At 41.3% G+C, this 15,796-nt stretch overlaps 1 protein-coding gene across 4 annotated transcripts in view; it reads left to right on the top strand.

The window, feature by feature from the left end:
• nadsyn1 (NAD synthetase 1) overlaps positions 1 to 15,796 on the top strand; it is a 26,234-nt gene extending 10,438 nt beyond the window's left edge. For 3 of the 4 annotated variants that reach the window (XM_020054539.3, XM_020054536.3, XM_020054545.3), the window contains 13 exons: positions 561 to 692; positions 3,503 to 3,574; positions 3,884 to 4,008; positions 4,438 to 4,486; positions 4,643 to 4,745; positions 4,870 to 5,038; positions 5,632 to 5,767; positions 6,047 to 6,153; positions 12,950 to 13,081; positions 13,167 to 13,236; positions 14,531 to 14,659; positions 14,741 to 14,917; positions 15,414 to 15,796. In XM_020054539.3, the coding sequence (XP_019910098.3) occupies positions 561 to 692; positions 3,503 to 3,574; positions 3,884 to 4,008; positions 4,438 to 4,486; positions 4,643 to 4,745; positions 4,870 to 5,038; positions 5,632 to 5,767; positions 6,047 to 6,153; positions 12,950 to 13,081; positions 13,167 to 13,236; positions 14,531 to 14,659; positions 14,741 to 14,917; positions 15,414 to 15,452 (1,440 nt within the window). In that variant the 3' untranslated portion in view covers positions 15,453 to 15,796. Of the gene's footprint in view, positions 1 to 560; positions 693 to 3,502; positions 3,575 to 3,883; positions 4,009 to 4,437; positions 4,487 to 4,642; positions 4,746 to 4,869; positions 5,039 to 5,631; positions 5,768 to 6,046; positions 6,154 to 12,949; positions 13,082 to 13,166; positions 13,237 to 13,311; positions 14,660 to 14,740; positions 14,918 to 15,413 lie in introns of those variants that run through there. The other variant, XM_010881756.5, reaches the window with a different exon arrangement.

Here is a 15,796-nt window from a genome sequence, read left to right as displayed (position 1 = left end):
TAAAGGAACTCCTTTCACCTGGTTATTTAGGTCTTAATTATGAACTTCCCTCACCTGGTGAACAGCGCCACGTTGTGCTTTTACACCTCTGGCCCACACATTAGTGAACGTACGTGTAATAAAGTTAATAAGGTTCTGTGTAATAAATGTGGTCATGCCAACCACTTGGAGGCACTGTTGTCCTTAATATGTCGCTCCTCGCTTAAGAGTTTTGTCCTTATAGCTTAATTACTATGAGTTGAAGTAACACTATCATGCGTAATAACACCTTTGCCATGCGTAATAAAATGTATTTGATTTGGGGCCCCCTCTCCCATTGCGGCTAGGGGCACACAAGCGGTTAGGGGCCCTCTAGCAGTCAGGGGCTCTAGGCGACCGCTTATGTTGCTTATGCCTAGAACCGGACCAGGTCAGTTGTTAGAGCATGGTGAACTCCATATCACGATCATGGGTTCCATTCCCATAGGGGACCATTAAGAAAACGACTAACATGCCAATATAAAATGGAGTAGTTTCCGCTGTTTTAAGTGGAATAAGGAAAATTGCATTGTTTTGCTCAGAGTGGAGGGATCTACATGTTTGCCAATCAGAAGGGCTGCGATGGAGACAGACTCTACTACGACGGTTGTGCCATGGTGGCCATCAACGGAGATATAGTGGCACAAGGAACCCAGTTCTCCCTGGATGAAGTGGTAAGAACAAGCTTAACAGCGAGTCAGTGTGACTAACCCCTCACTTCAGGAACAGCTACATTATATATGGATAGGCTATGTTGACTAACGCCTCTCTTCAGGAACAGCTACATTATATATGGATAGGCTATGTTGACTAACCCCTCACTTCAGGAACAGCTACATAATATATGGATAGGCTATGTTGACTAACCCCTCACTTCAGGAACAGCTACAGTATATATGGATAGGCTATGTTGACTAACGCCTCTCTTCAGGAACAGCTACATTATATATGGATCGGCTATGTTGACCTACCCCTCACTTCAGGAACAGCTACATTATATATGGATTGGCTATGTTGACTAACCCCTCACTTCAGGAACAGCTACATTATATATGGATTGGCTATGTTGACTAACCCCTCACTTCAGGAACAGCTACAGTATATATGGATAGGCTATGTTGACTAACCCCTCACTTCAGGAACAGCTACAGTATATATGGATAGGCTATGTTGACTAACCCCTCACTTCAGGAACAGCTACAGTATATATGGATAGGCTATGTTGACTAACCCCTCACTTCAGGAACAGCTACAGTATATATGGATAGGCTATGTTGACTAACCCCTCACTTCAGGAACAGCTACATTATATATGGATAGGCTATGTTGACTAACCCCTCACAGGGTCCAACACTAACTTTTTTTCTCACTGGCCCAATCGGGCCAGTTGGTCTGAAATCTGATGGCCAGGACAGATTTTTACGGTCCCGAACTGAATAAAAACAAAAAAAACACAATACAATTGTTGGGCAGAAATATTGTATGTTAATATCAAATCATCAGAATATTTATTTATACCACAGTTTTGCATGTGATGCTGATACAGGCAATTGCTGTTTACATAAATATGATGCAACCTACATGATTACTTTCTAATAAATAGTTGTCATGGACGTAGCCCGTGAATGGTTTCTCCCTCTTCACATCATGGTAGGCGTTGGTAATTTGTTTTTCAATGTGGTTACGCACCACCTCATTCATTCGGAGCAGGCAGACTTTTCATGGGTGCAGCCGCAGGGTTGTCAGCATCCCGTTTGGCCGCAGTACACGCCACATGCTGTAGGGACTTTCGGTAGTTGTTCATTCACTTTTAAAATGTCCCTGTCTTATCGGCTTTCATCGGGAATGCATGACAAGTACGGCAGAAAATGCATCTCTTGCCATTATTGTTTTCAATCCACAGAAATTGTTCTTTCCACGAAAGCAAAGATTATCGCATTCACTTTGCCTCCTACAATGCGATGTTTTGGTCCGGCTCTAGAATGCAATATGAACTGTGATTGGTCAAAAAGATGCCACCGGTACTGTACTGCACGGAGGGGGAGAAGAAGCGGTACAGACACATTTTAATGCAAGAACAAGCGAATGTTTAAGGGGGAAGAGACAAAGATGACAAGCAAACGTTTTAATATGATACTATAAATTTAACGGGCCAGTGACTGTCTTAGTGTACTGGCCCGACATTAGGTCTTACTGGTCCTGGGCCAGCGGGCCATCGTTAATGTTGAACCCTGCCTCGCTCCATTATACACCGATCAGCCATAAAATGATGAACACCTGCCTAATATTGTGTAGGTCCCCCTTTTGCCACCAAAACAGCCCTGACCCGTCGAGGCATGGACTCCACTAGACCTCTGAAGTTGTGCTGTGGTATCTGGCACCAAGACGTTAGCAGCAGATCCTTTTAGTCCTGTAAGTTGCGAGGTGGGCCTCCATGGATCAGACCTGTTTGTCCAGCACATCCCACAGATGCTTGATTGGATTGAGGTCTGGGGAATTTGGAGGCCAAGTCAACACCTTGAACTTGTTGTTGTGTTCCTCAAACCATTCCTGAACCATTTTTGCTTTGTGGAAGGGTGCATTATCATGCTGAAAGATGCCAATGCCATCAGGGAATACCGTTGCCATGAAAGGTTGCACTTGGTCTGCAAAAATGCTTAAGTAGGTGGTACGTGTCAAAGTAACATCCACATGAATGGCAGGACACAAGGTTTCCCAGCAGAACATTGCAAAAGCATCACACTGTCTCCAATGGCCTGCCTCCTTCCCTCAGTGCATCCTGGTGCCATGTGTTCTCCAGGTAAGTGACGCACCTGGCCATCCACATGATGTAAAAGGAAACGTGATTCATCAGACCAGGCCACCTTCTTCCACTGGTCCGTGGTCCAGTTCTGATGCTCACATGCCCATTGTAGGCGCTTTTGGCAGTGGACAGGGGTCAGCATGGGTACCCTAACTGGTCTGCAGCTACGCAGCCCCATACGCAACAAATTGCAATGCACTGTGTGTTCTGACACCTTTCTATCAGTACCAACATTAACTTTTTCAGCAATTTAAGCTACAGTAGCTCGTCTGTTGGATCGGACCCCACGGCCCAGCCTTTGTTCCCCACGTGCATCTGGGGAGTCTTGGCCACCCATGACCCGGTCGCCGGTTTACCGCTTTTCCTTCCTTGGACCACTTTTGATAGGTGCTGACCACTCCAGACAGGGAACACCCCACAAGGCCTGCCGACTGGAGACCCATCTTTGATACAGAATGTTCACTTGCTGCCTAATATATCCCACCCACTGCCAGGTGCCATGATAACGAGATCATCAGTGTTATTCACTTCACCTGTCAGTGGTCATAATGTTATGGCTGATTGGTGTAAATGGACAGACAAAGTTGCGGTAGCTTGTCAGGTTAAGGTTATCAGAGCAGTTAGCCATTCTCCAGGTTAACCCTGGGATAAAGTGTTTTTGTGTTGCCGTCCCTGTTGCAGGAGGTTGTGACTGCCAGTCTGGATCTAGAAGACGTCCGCAGCTATAGAGGAGAGCACTGCCACCCACACGTGGTGAGCTGACGACTCTCTTCAAAATGGAAGACTCTTCAAAATGGAAGACATTTTTGCCCATGGCAAAAATGACCAGTCGTGGAATCCTCTTCAACATTCAACTCCCCGAACCCAAGTCTGTACATGTGCCCAGGCTGGTCTTTCCACACCTGCCCTGGAATCATTGACTTGAATTAGTCATTTTAGCTTCTCCCTTCAGTTGTTGACTCACACTCAAAACACGCCTGCTTGTGACACTTAAAATGTCACATTGTTTGCTGATATGTCCTCAGTCCACTGTGTGTGCATCTGTCCACTGTGTGTGTGCAGGAGTATGAGCACAAACCGTGCCATAGGGTCAAAGTGGACTTCTCCCTGTCTGATTGCAATGGTGTCTACCTCCCCACTCACCAGCCCATTGAGTGGCAGTTCCACACCCCCGAAGAGGAGATTAGGTATGACACCCCCCGACAAAGACTGTCATGTCAAGCCTGAGGGATGTTGCTAGGGTAACATTCTTCCCCCAAAATAAATATTTAGCTGTTTACTGTGTTGTGCTGTATTGAGTTTTCACCTTGGAATCAGTAAGAGGCAGTCTGAGATAGCAGACTAAGTATTGCCACACACGGGATTCAAGAGTTTTTTTTTTTTATGTCATTCGTTCACCCTGATTGCTCCTTTGTCAGAAACTGTGCTCCCTGTCTTTGCTGTGGTCAATCATTGTCTCAGGGAACTAAATTAATACTAGGAAGACAAAAAAAAAAAATGTAAAGCTACTTTCCAGATCATCTTCAGTACCCAGACCTTTCCACTTAGCACAGGCTTTAATTATGACCTTTAATTGAACGCATGTTGTTTTTCTTCCATGATTTCGGTGTCTACAGCCTGGGACCAGCATGCTGGCTGTGGGACTACCTGAGGAGAAGTGGTCAGGTGGGTGGTTCTGTCTGTACTCCGTGTTTATGATAAGCTAATGATGTGTAAAAGTGTTTATGCTTACAGAATATTACTACAATACATACTGATTATTGACTTAGGGTTTGTCTCTCTCGATCCATAAAAATGACTGTTTTTACGTCCCTGCACCAGGCTGGTTTCCTTCTTCCCCTCAGTGGTGGTGTGGATAGTTCCTCAACTGCCTGCATCGTCTACTCGATGTGTGTGCTAGTCTGCCAAGCCGTCAGAGATGGAAGTGAGTAGTGGACTGGACACTTTTCAGAGTCACCTGGCTCCCGTGCAAAAGTTGGATGTTTCAGACAATGTGTGTCACTGTGGCTTCTAACCCCATTCTCTGTGCTCCTCTATGCCTGTATCAGACTCCCAGGTGCTGGAGGACGTTCAGCGTGTGGTGAGTGATGTGTCCTACACACCCGTGGACCCACGGGAGCTGTGTGGACGCGTCTTCACCACATGCTACATGGCCAGTGAAAACTCCTCGGAGGGAACGCGAAACAGGGCTAGAGACCTGGCCGCCCAGGTTGGCAGGTGACTCATAAATGATGTCATCATAGTTAGGAAGTTACAGGATAGCAAACTAAGTACAGTGTTTTTACTCTTATCCAGAGTGACTTACAGTCATATAATCACTTTTTCTAGCAAGCAAGCTTATTTATGTAGCACAATTCATACACAGAAGCATTTCAATGTGCTTTACAAAGAATAAGAGAAATAGAAAAATACAATAGAAAAAAACATACTAGAATAAAACCAATAAACAACAATAAAACAATCATAAAATAGAATAAGAAAATAGAAATAGAATAAAAACAACATAAAAACATAACCGGTAGATTCTGTATTAGATTCCATGAGGAAGCTATAATAGCTGCAAAGCTAACAAACTTAACCACACTAAGTGCTCAGTCATAGGCACGTGAAAATAGAGAAATGTTTTATCCTGGATTAAAAAATTGATACGTTTGGGGAACGTCTAATCTTCTGGTAGTTTATCCCAGTTGTGTGCAGCATAACTGCTAAACACAGCTTCACCGTGTTAATTTGGACTCTGGGCTTCTACTACAATGAGACTCGCCTTTGTCATAAATCTAACCCAAGGCTTTTCTACAACTGTTTTTCAGCTCACACATGAGCCTCAACATCGACATAGCAGTGAAAGCCATGCTGGGAATTTTCTCCATGGTTACTGGAAAGTGGCCCCAGTTCAGTGCTAATGGTGGAAGCACCAGAGAAAACCTAGCCTTACAGAATGTGCAGGTGAGTTTGGTGAAAAGAGTCAAAGGCTACCGCTTTACAGTTCTCACAAACCAATTGCCTGCCACAGCATAGTATGAGGGGAAATAAATATGCTTTCTGAGATGAGCAGTCATCCCTTATCTATTTCATCCTGTTTTATGGTTACAACTTCACACATGCTCACCCCAATTCTCTCACTATTATGTTTCAGTTTAACAGTCTACTCTGGTTAAGCAACTGTTGGTTTGTCTTGTGTCTGCACATTTCTGGATCCTTCATTCACTACTCTGTTCTACTTAGGCTCGCATCCGAATGATTCTGGCCTACCTGTTTGCTCAGCTCAATCAGTGGGCTCTGGGAAAACCTGGTGGCCTACTTGTCCTTGGCTCTGCCAATGTGGATGAGAGGTTAGTGTGTAATGTACATTTTTGACATTTTATTTCATGCCTCACCATAGTACAGGACAACAATAAAAATTTCGTCCCCCATGAATGATTAATTCGTTTTGTAAATCTCTATGAGAAGACATCATTTACCCATGTTTTGTCATAATTGGGCCTGTGTTATCCAAGATTTTGTGTGTCAGACAGCTTGTATGCCAAATTCCTTCAAACAGATCCAGAGCTACTGTATAAACATGTGCCCATTATAGCGCCTCTGTGTTCCATACGAGTGTTCTTGCATATGTTTAGTTTTAAGTGTTTGCCTCTTGTGTACCGAACTTTGTTACAATTAAAATATCCTTGGCAGATATACAGCTCAGGAAAAAAGTAACTTTTTCCAAAAAAGTTGAAAAGGAAGGTTTTGAGTGAGGAACAGAAGGGTTAAAATTAGGCGACTACTGCAAATTGAACGCTTCTGTTCCTCACTTAAAACTTTCCTTTTCAAATTTTTTGGAAAGGAAAGAAAAAGTTGCAGTGGTCTCTTAATTTTTTGCCGAGATGTATATGCATTTATGTGTCCGACAACTCAAATGCAAATTGGTCAATAATGGACAGGCTTTGAAGATCAGTCATTTTGTAACAGAGCTTTTGCATTTTAACTCATACGTTTTATTTAACAAGCCTAGATCAGCCGGCATTGTCATTAACCACTATGCCACCGAACTGCACACATGCAGGGCATTAGTATAGCCTCTTCACATTATATTATTTACACTCATTAACATCATGCCAAGTTTGAATATTTTGTTAGACACCATTAACTAGCGTTAAACTGAGTAATGTTTCTTAAGTTTACCTCCACCACAAATAGTATCTATGAACTCTGACATTTGCCACTGGCCTTTTTTAAAAGCTTATTAGCAAGTAATATGTCGCTAGACGCCATTATATTGTGTTAAACTGAGTAACGTTTTTTATTAAGTTTACCTCCACCACAAATAGCATCTATGAAATGTATAGCTTTTTCCACTGGTCATTTTAACAGCTTATTAGCCATTCGTGAATGACATTGATACAATAACTACTGTATCAATATAGGTGACGATAACAGACTTTTTCGTCAAGTGAAAAGACAAGAGAATCGTGTAGCCTGCGAAGGGTTTTTCTATCCTGAAGAAATTCTGAAACACAATTCGAAAATCCACCAGAAATAGTTGCAATATGGTAAACTGTTTCATTTTAGGCTTCCCATAATGTATCTACTCAAAGTTGTAGCCAGTGAGGTTTTTATCAATCCTGAACAAATCCTCTTTTGCCACTGGCCATTTAACAGCTAATTAGCCATTTGTGAATGACATAGATACAGTCTACAGTCTATACATCTATCAATATAGGTGACAATAACTAGTGATGGCCATTGGAGGCTTCGTTAGTGTTATTTTAGCAGCAGGATATTATGCTGGCAGCACTCTGATTTTCTTTATCACAATAAAAGCCATTATTGAAATGTATACTGCAATATAGTTAACAATCTAGTCTTTGAAAAAGAACAGACAAGAACAACATTGGAACGGACATTAAACATAAAATGTACAGACAAGATTAACTATAGTAACTTATATAATTCAATGATGGCTTTTATTTTGAAAAAGAAAATCTGAGTTAGCACTGCTAGAAGAACGGTAAGTCTTGAATGGCCATCACTAACGATAACTGACTTTATTGTCAAGTGAAAAGACAAGAGAATTGTGAAGCCAGCGAAGTGTTTGTCCATCCTGAACAAATTCTAATATCCACCAGAACCGTTTGATTTTAGGCTTCCTATTATGTAGTTACATTGGGTTGTAGCCAGCGAGGTTTTTTCTGTCCTGAACCTCAGACATAATGCGTTTTGACTGTTATGAGAGTCGAACATGGGACCTGTTGTTCTGGAGCCCGCCTCTCTAACCACTACGCTATTTAACAAGAGTCTGGCTGGCTGGCTCGCTCTTCTTAGCCGGCTCCGCTTATGCGGTCCGGCAAAAACTAGACAACCATAGTTAATCCGGGCCATGGGTAAATGACCCGTCCTAATGCTTTTTTTTGCTGTATTGTCCCCCCCTCTTAAATGTTCCAACATCATTGTTTTTCATTTTTTTATTTCTTATTTTTTAAGTGAACCTGGGATAGTGATGTAAAAACTTTCATATGTGACCCATATGAAATTACTTTGGAATTCACTGCATTGCACTCATCAAACTGACCTTTTCTTTTGCTAAAACAATAAAATCAATGTAATTAAAGTATTTTTAAAATATCTGGTTTTTAATATTCATTAATCACCATTTTTATTTATCCTTTTTAACTCATTGAGTATAAGTAGTTTTTGAATAGCTACCCAAGTTTGCATATGCATATGCTGGGTCAAAAATGACCTATATACATTTCTCATAGAATTTAAAAGGAACTTTTGATCCTAGTATAATTTTACCATCTGGAATATATTTCCAGTGGACAAAACATCTGAAGTCAACAATTTCACAATATTAGAAGCCAATTCTGATTATAATCTAAAACATATAGACAACCGTTCAAAAGTTTGGGGTCACTTACTGTAGAAATGTCCTTTTTTGTCTATTAAAATAACTTCAAAATGGTCAGAGTGTAGGCATTGTTAATGTTGTAAATGACTATTGTAGCTTGAAACAGCTGCTTTTTTTAATGGAATATCTACATAGGTGACCAGAGGCTTCATTAAATAGTACCCACAAAACACCAGTCTCAACATAAATAGTGAAGAGGTGACTCCAGGATGCTGTCCTTCTAGGCAGACAGTGCACAACTATTTTATTTAAGGATACCAATCATATGATCATGTTTGGCTCCTTTTTAAATCATAATGATAACAGAAATCACCCTGATCAAAAGTTTACATACCCTTGAATGTTTGGCCTTGTTACAGACACACAATGTGACACACACAGGTTAAAATGACAATTAAAGTTGCATTTCCCACACCTGTGACTTTTTAAATTGCAATTAGTGTCTGTATAGATAGTCAATGAGTTTGTTAGCTCAGTGGATGCACTGGGCAGGCTAGATACTGAGCCATAGGGAGCAGAAAAGAACTGTCAAAAGACCTGTGTAACAAGATAATGGAACTTCATAAACAAGGAAAAGGATATAAAAAGATATCCAAAGCCTTGGAAATGCCAGTCAGTGCTGTTCAATCACTTATTAAGGAGTGGAAAAATCAGGGATCTCTTGATACCAAGCCAAGGTCAGGTAGACCAAGAAAGATTTCAGCCAAAACTGCCAGAAGAATTGTTCAGGATACAAAGAAATACAGGCTGCTCTGGAAATAGACGGTGGGATTTTTTCAAGGAGCACAATACGATGATACATGAACAAAAATGAGCTGCATGGTCGAGTTGCCAGAAAGAAGCCTTTACTGCGCCAATGCCACAAAAAAGCCTGGTTACAATATGCCCGACAACACCTTGACACGCCTCACTGCTTGTGGCACACTGGAATTTGGAGTGACAAGACCAAAATAGAGCTTTGTAATCGCAAACATCAGCGCTTTGTTTGGAGAGGGGTCAAGAAGGCCTATAGTGAAAAGAATACCGTCCCCACTGTGAAGCATGGTGGTGGCTCACTGATGTTTTGGGGGTGTGTGAGCTTTAAAGGCAATGGGGAATGTTGTGAAAATGTATGGCAATATTAATGCAGCATGTTATCAGAAGATACTGGCAGACAATTTGCATTCTTCTACACGAAAGCTGCGCATGGGACGCACTTGGACTTTCCAGCACGACAATGACCCTAAGCACAAGACCATGTTGACATTTCAGTGATTACAGCAGAAAAAGGTGAAGGTTCTGGTGTGGCCATCAAAGTCTCCTGACCTTAATATAATTGAGCCAACCTAGGGAGATCTCAAACGCGTGTTTCATGCAAGATGACCAAAGACTTTGCATGACCTGGAGGCATTTTGCCAAGATGAATGGGCAGCTTTACCACCTGCAAGAATTCGGGGCCTCATAGACAACTATTACAAAAGACTACACGCTGTCATTGATGGTGAAGGGGGCAATACACAGTATTAAGAACTAAGGGTATGCAGACTTTAGGGGTCATTTCATTTCATTTTTTCTTTGTTTTGTTTTATGATTGTGCCATTCTGGTATGACCTACAGTTGAATGTGAATCCCATAAATGTGTTTTGCCTGCTCACTCATGTTTTCTTAAAATGTTTTACATATATTACCAATTCTCCAAGGGCATGCAATCTTTTGAGCACAACTGTATTATAATAATAATAATATCTTTCTAGTCTGATCTTGATCTTAGCCAGGTAACCATGCAGTTAATATAACTTATTCTGTGTTCTGGTTGGTCAAAGGGGGTGGTTTACATTTAACCACACTAATGCTTAAATATATTTTGAGTTTTATTTTTCATTTGATCAAATAGTATAAACATATTGTCTGGCTTTTTGTGTACAACCAAAATGGTTTTATAGATGCTGGATGAGAGAGCCATTGGTGGCTCTGACTCGAGTCGGATTTATCTAATTCCAATGACATAGACTGTGTGCCTGTGGGTCAGGTTGGAGTTGTGGGTGCTCCTGGTAGTCCAGTTGTCCTAGATGAGCCTACAGATGGGGAGGACCCCTTCGAGAAGAAGAGTGAAAACCAGTCCAATGCACAGAGTAAAAAGGGGTCTTATTGGAGTGAACATTCCCTCACTAAATGCAGCTGCAGAAGACATAGCATCCTGAGGAGCTGCCCAGGGCCTGTGCCGGGGTCAACAGTTGTCACCAAAAGATGTCTGGGAGCTCATTGAACACTAAAGTGTATACATGTAGAATGAAAAGCCAAAGGGAAAGGAGAGAGTGGTCAACAAAGATGAACAAAAGGCCTTTGTTACGCATTACTCATTTAATTTCACATGCAAACGCCAGAAAAAGGTGGTGACCAATGGCTGGATGTTGCCACCATCAATGCTTACACTATATTTATGGCACAGAAGCCCAACTTCATGGATGGTGTGAACCGCACCCGCCGGCTGTTCAAGGAGCTGGTCAAAGAGCTTGTGATCCCACACTTGCAGAAATTTCACCATCCAGGGCCAAAAGAAGAAGAGGGACCAGTTCTGCCCAAGCGCAAAGGATGAGAAAGTCAGCTGCTGGTGTTCTCAGTGTAACACACCGTCACACGCTTGTGGTTTGTAACAAATGCTTGGACTAAGAATGCATAAGTATGCGTTACACACACACTTTATTTTATAGTTGAAACTATATCATTTTTATTTTATAAAAATCTTTTAAAATATTTTTAACATGTGGTTGTATTTTATGATTCACACTCAAAGGTTGAATATGAAACTTTGTAAGATTGATTGTATGAAAAAATATTCTATTATTTTCAATAACCATTATAGGTTTTCATAATCTTATTGAAAAGTGTATCAAATGGTTCAAAAGCGACAGAAAAACATTTCAAACAAAATATTTATTGAAAGGTCCAAATCAACACTGAAAATTATCTTCCAGAAAATGAAGTATTTAGACCCATATAAATAAAACACAGATATTACATTATCAGGTCATTTTGACCCAACATATACATTGGGGAGAACAAGTATTTGATACACGATTTTTCTGGTTTTCCCACTGGTTTTCTTTGAGACCATTTTGTTTCATATATTGTATCCTAAGACACAATTTTCATGAACACGCCTTTATTATTCAATGTATTATAATGGATAAATGGTTAAATAAAATGCAAACTGTGAAGGCAAGAGAATTGTGGGATACAAACCCCACATTCTAATGTTCTTTTTCAATGCGCACACACACTAGCAGATATTTCTAACCAGCAGATGACACTTAAATACGTTATGAGCGTTTCGTAAAGCCTTGACACAAAGGTTTTGATTGTTTCGGTAAGCATCGTTCTGCCCATCATTACATAATTTACTGCTACGACAGGTGTGCGACAAAACAGTCCCGTCATCATAACATACGTACTAATGAATCACTGTGACGTGCATTATGAATGTTAATGTTATTCCTACGTATGAAAAAGAATGTACATGTAAAGAATTAAGTCAAGATAGTTCATATTCAAGAGCTGATTGGTCAAGAGGCATGTAATGTACTGCTATCTAACAGATTTATTTTGAGATGCAAAGACCCAAAAAGCATTCCATACTAGTGGATTTCAGCTCGGCATTTCAAAGGCCTGTAAACTTTCAAAGGCCTTTACTTTCATTTGTTGGCATGTTCGCTTGATTTACTTCATGTAGCTACTGATGTTTGTAGCCAGCTTGTCCTCAGCTAATCTTTCTTGTCTCCGGCCAGATTCGATACCCTGTATCCTCTGCGGCAGTCTGTCTCTTAGCGCTACACTAATTAACAATGGGAAGTCGGTCAGTTACTCACTCAGAGACATGTTCTCTTCTTGGCCAGCTCTGCTTACATGGTCCATTAAACAATTACATATCATCCATATCAGCAGGAGGGTTTTGCTGACACGTATGCGCTGGGGGTGTACATACTTCCATATGGCCACAAGCTGTCCCCTTAGTGCAACAAGACAAGGCAACCCTATATTATACCCATGCAGAGACAATTCTGCCGCCTCGCCCTGCAGAACCCCTGGGCGCTGTCAGTAAGACGCCACCAGGATTTGAAAACCTAACTGCATTCATTCACCCAAATGTTGTCAAAATCGGGCCAGCATTGTCTGAGATGCCACGTGACGTCGCATGTCTGCACAGATACAGATGACCCCCTTTTCTTCATTTGACCTTCACTATGTCCTCTTTTCTGCAGCCTCACCGGATACTTCACCAAGTATGACTGCTCCAGCGCTGATATCAATCCAATCGGTGGCATCAGTAAGACAGACCTAAAGAGCTTCCTGCAGTACTGTGCCGAGCAGTTCCAGCTCACTGCCCTTAAAAGGTAAATCCAGTCTTCACTAGGATCATACAGCCAGTCACTTCTAAAGGACACTAATTATGTTGGCAACGGTCTATTTCCTGTTTAGCATCATGGCTGCACCACCAACTGCAGAACTAGAGCCCCTTGCTGATGGCCAGGTTTCGCAGACTGATGAGGTAATGTCTAAAGTCCTGTCATGGAGCCATGAATCCATGGGATTTCCAACTGTTTTGACAACTGCTTTTTGCCAGGTGTGGTCCAGCCATATGAAGAGACATCTTTTTGCATACAAGACTGGCATTTCTAGCGGACTGAAACATCACATACATTCTTACGAAGATTTGCTCACATTGGCACAAGGCATTGTTTGGTGTAAATGCAGGTTATCCTGTAATTGTTTAAATCTATTGTTTTAGAGAAGAGAAAAGTGATGTTGGAGTTTCAGCCCGCCATGATTGTAATTCATTCATGCTCCATTCATCCAACAAGCAATCAGTTTTAATTTTATAATTTCAACTTTCCAGCATGCTTTATTATAATAGATGTCTTTATTTAATTGTGGCTATTGATTACTGAGATGTTGTCTTTGCATTTCTTTTATAATGCCAAGTGGCAAATGGTCATGAGTTAAAAATTTTTTTGCCAGAACTGCTAATATGTGTGTGACAGCTCACAAAGGGGGCTCTTTAAATGGATTTTAAGGATCCCTATTAGCTACTTCCAAACGCAGCAGCTTCTCTGCCTGCCATTCACATGAAACATTACACAACGATAATAAGGACCATGAATACATAGACAAGTTCAGGACAAAGACCACAGACAACATTGCAATCCATTGGTCTACTGAGAAAATTGTTCTTCCTGAGCAAGGCCTTAAGAGCCCTAAACTCTGGTTCAGAATAAAACATTGTTTTGGAATAATGTGATTATACAGATGAAAAAACTGTTAGAACAATGCAAGTCGTTGCTCTCAATGCAAGGCATCAAGGTGTCACTTTCAGTCCCACGCGGCAAGGAAGCTTCAAGGGTAGTGCTTCAGTACAATACAGTTTTCTGCTTCAACATGTAAAATATGTTACAATGGACTACATTTTTTAGACACAATCCTTTGCCAAAGTTTCTAAAAGTAAATTGTTTGGGTTATGACACACATGCATTTGCCAGAGGAGGAATTTCCTCAGAAACATTCTAGAACACAATGCTTCAATAATGCATAAAAGGACCAGCTAGCTTGACAGCCTTGGTCATCCATACTAATGGCTTTATTTAGATCAATTACTGTTGTTATTGCTCAGTCGTGTTTTTCCTCTGGTTGTGTTGACTGTGTCTCAACTTCCCCTTGTGTATGGCTTACTGTCTATAAATACTCACACGCTTGGACGTTGAATGTCTCTGAATGCGTGGATGTAATCTGGGCACATGGCTTGTTCTGTTATGGTGTAATCTGACCTCTTCCTTCTCCCTCATCAGTCTGATATGGGGATGACATACTCTGAGCTCTCTGTGATTGGCCGGCTGAGGAAGATCTCCAAGTGTGGCCCGTACAGCATGTTCTGTAAACTCATTCACACATGGAGGGAGGCCCTCTCCCCTCTGCAGGTCACTACAACATTTCACACAGTCTTATCTATCTAGTTCATTTGTGTAGTTGAGAAATGTGTCTTTACATTCTCATTCAAGGTGGCGGCCAAGGTGAAGCACTTTTTCAAGATGTATTCTGTGAATAGACACAAAATGACAACTGTGACGCCATCCTACCATGCTGAAAGCTATGGCCCTGATGACAACCGCTTTGACCTCAGGCCTTTCCTCTACAACACACGTTGGTCCTGGCAGTTCCGAGCCATTGATGATCAGGTGGGGATCCAACAGTCATCATTTACAGATGATCTGGACTGTGATTTCATTGTTCCACCAACTACTTTATTGGATTTGGAATTTAAAAAATGTTGTGTGCAAGACATCGACAGTGCCCGAGAGTTGTTTTGTGCAAATGGGTTCTGCGCCGTCCTGGGCTAGAGGGATGGATATCAGACAGGGTTGCCTTGACTTGTAGTGTTAGCGACCATGTGATAGTTTAGATGCCTGCAAGCTCAATCATGGTTGTTGGCTGGGGAATGTGCTCTCAGCACGTGTGCTGGTAAGTGCTCCCTGGTTGAGTGTGACTTATTGAGATGTACAGCAGAGGACACATCTTGATCTTTCACTTTCCCCAACCTGCTTGGGAGTTTTCGGATGAGGCAAGGCCATAACTGTAAATTTGACTTCACTAAATTGTAAAGGTTTGAACCATTACTTCAAGAAAAGCAAAAATACTGATATTTTCTCTGTTAACCCTTTTTTTCTTACACAGGTGTCCAAGATGGAAGCTGGGAATGAACACCTCTACTGAGATGCCTGTCAATGCAAGAGCAACATCCTGAAGATGATTATGTTGATCCTAGAATGATGAAGACTAGTGTTTGACTAAAAACCCTTCAAATGGTTTTGAGAAGAAGTAATAATTAATATAGTTTTTTTCCGTTTTTTTCTGAGACTCTGGATTAAACTGCCAAAGGATTGGAGAATGTTAAGGACATTAAAAATATCTGTTGTAACTTTATGATGTATTTGAACTGGAGGCCAAAAGGTTACCAGACGTATTGGCAACAGTTTATTCACGGGTTGAAAAGCAAAACACTTACTCAGTGACATGTTTGTGTTTAGCTATACTATTAAACACGTTTTGTATTGGTT

Source organism: Esox lucius, chromosome 2 (genome assembly GCF_011004845.1).
Source record: "Esox lucius isolate fEsoLuc1 chromosome 2, fEsoLuc1.pri, whole genome shotgun sequence".
Classification (NCBI taxonomy): domain Eukaryota; kingdom Metazoa; phylum Chordata; class Actinopteri; order Esociformes; family Esocidae; genus Esox; species Esox lucius.
The sequence above is the reverse complement of the archived record's forward strand: the minus strand, read 5'-3'. Positions and strand labels throughout refer to the sequence as shown.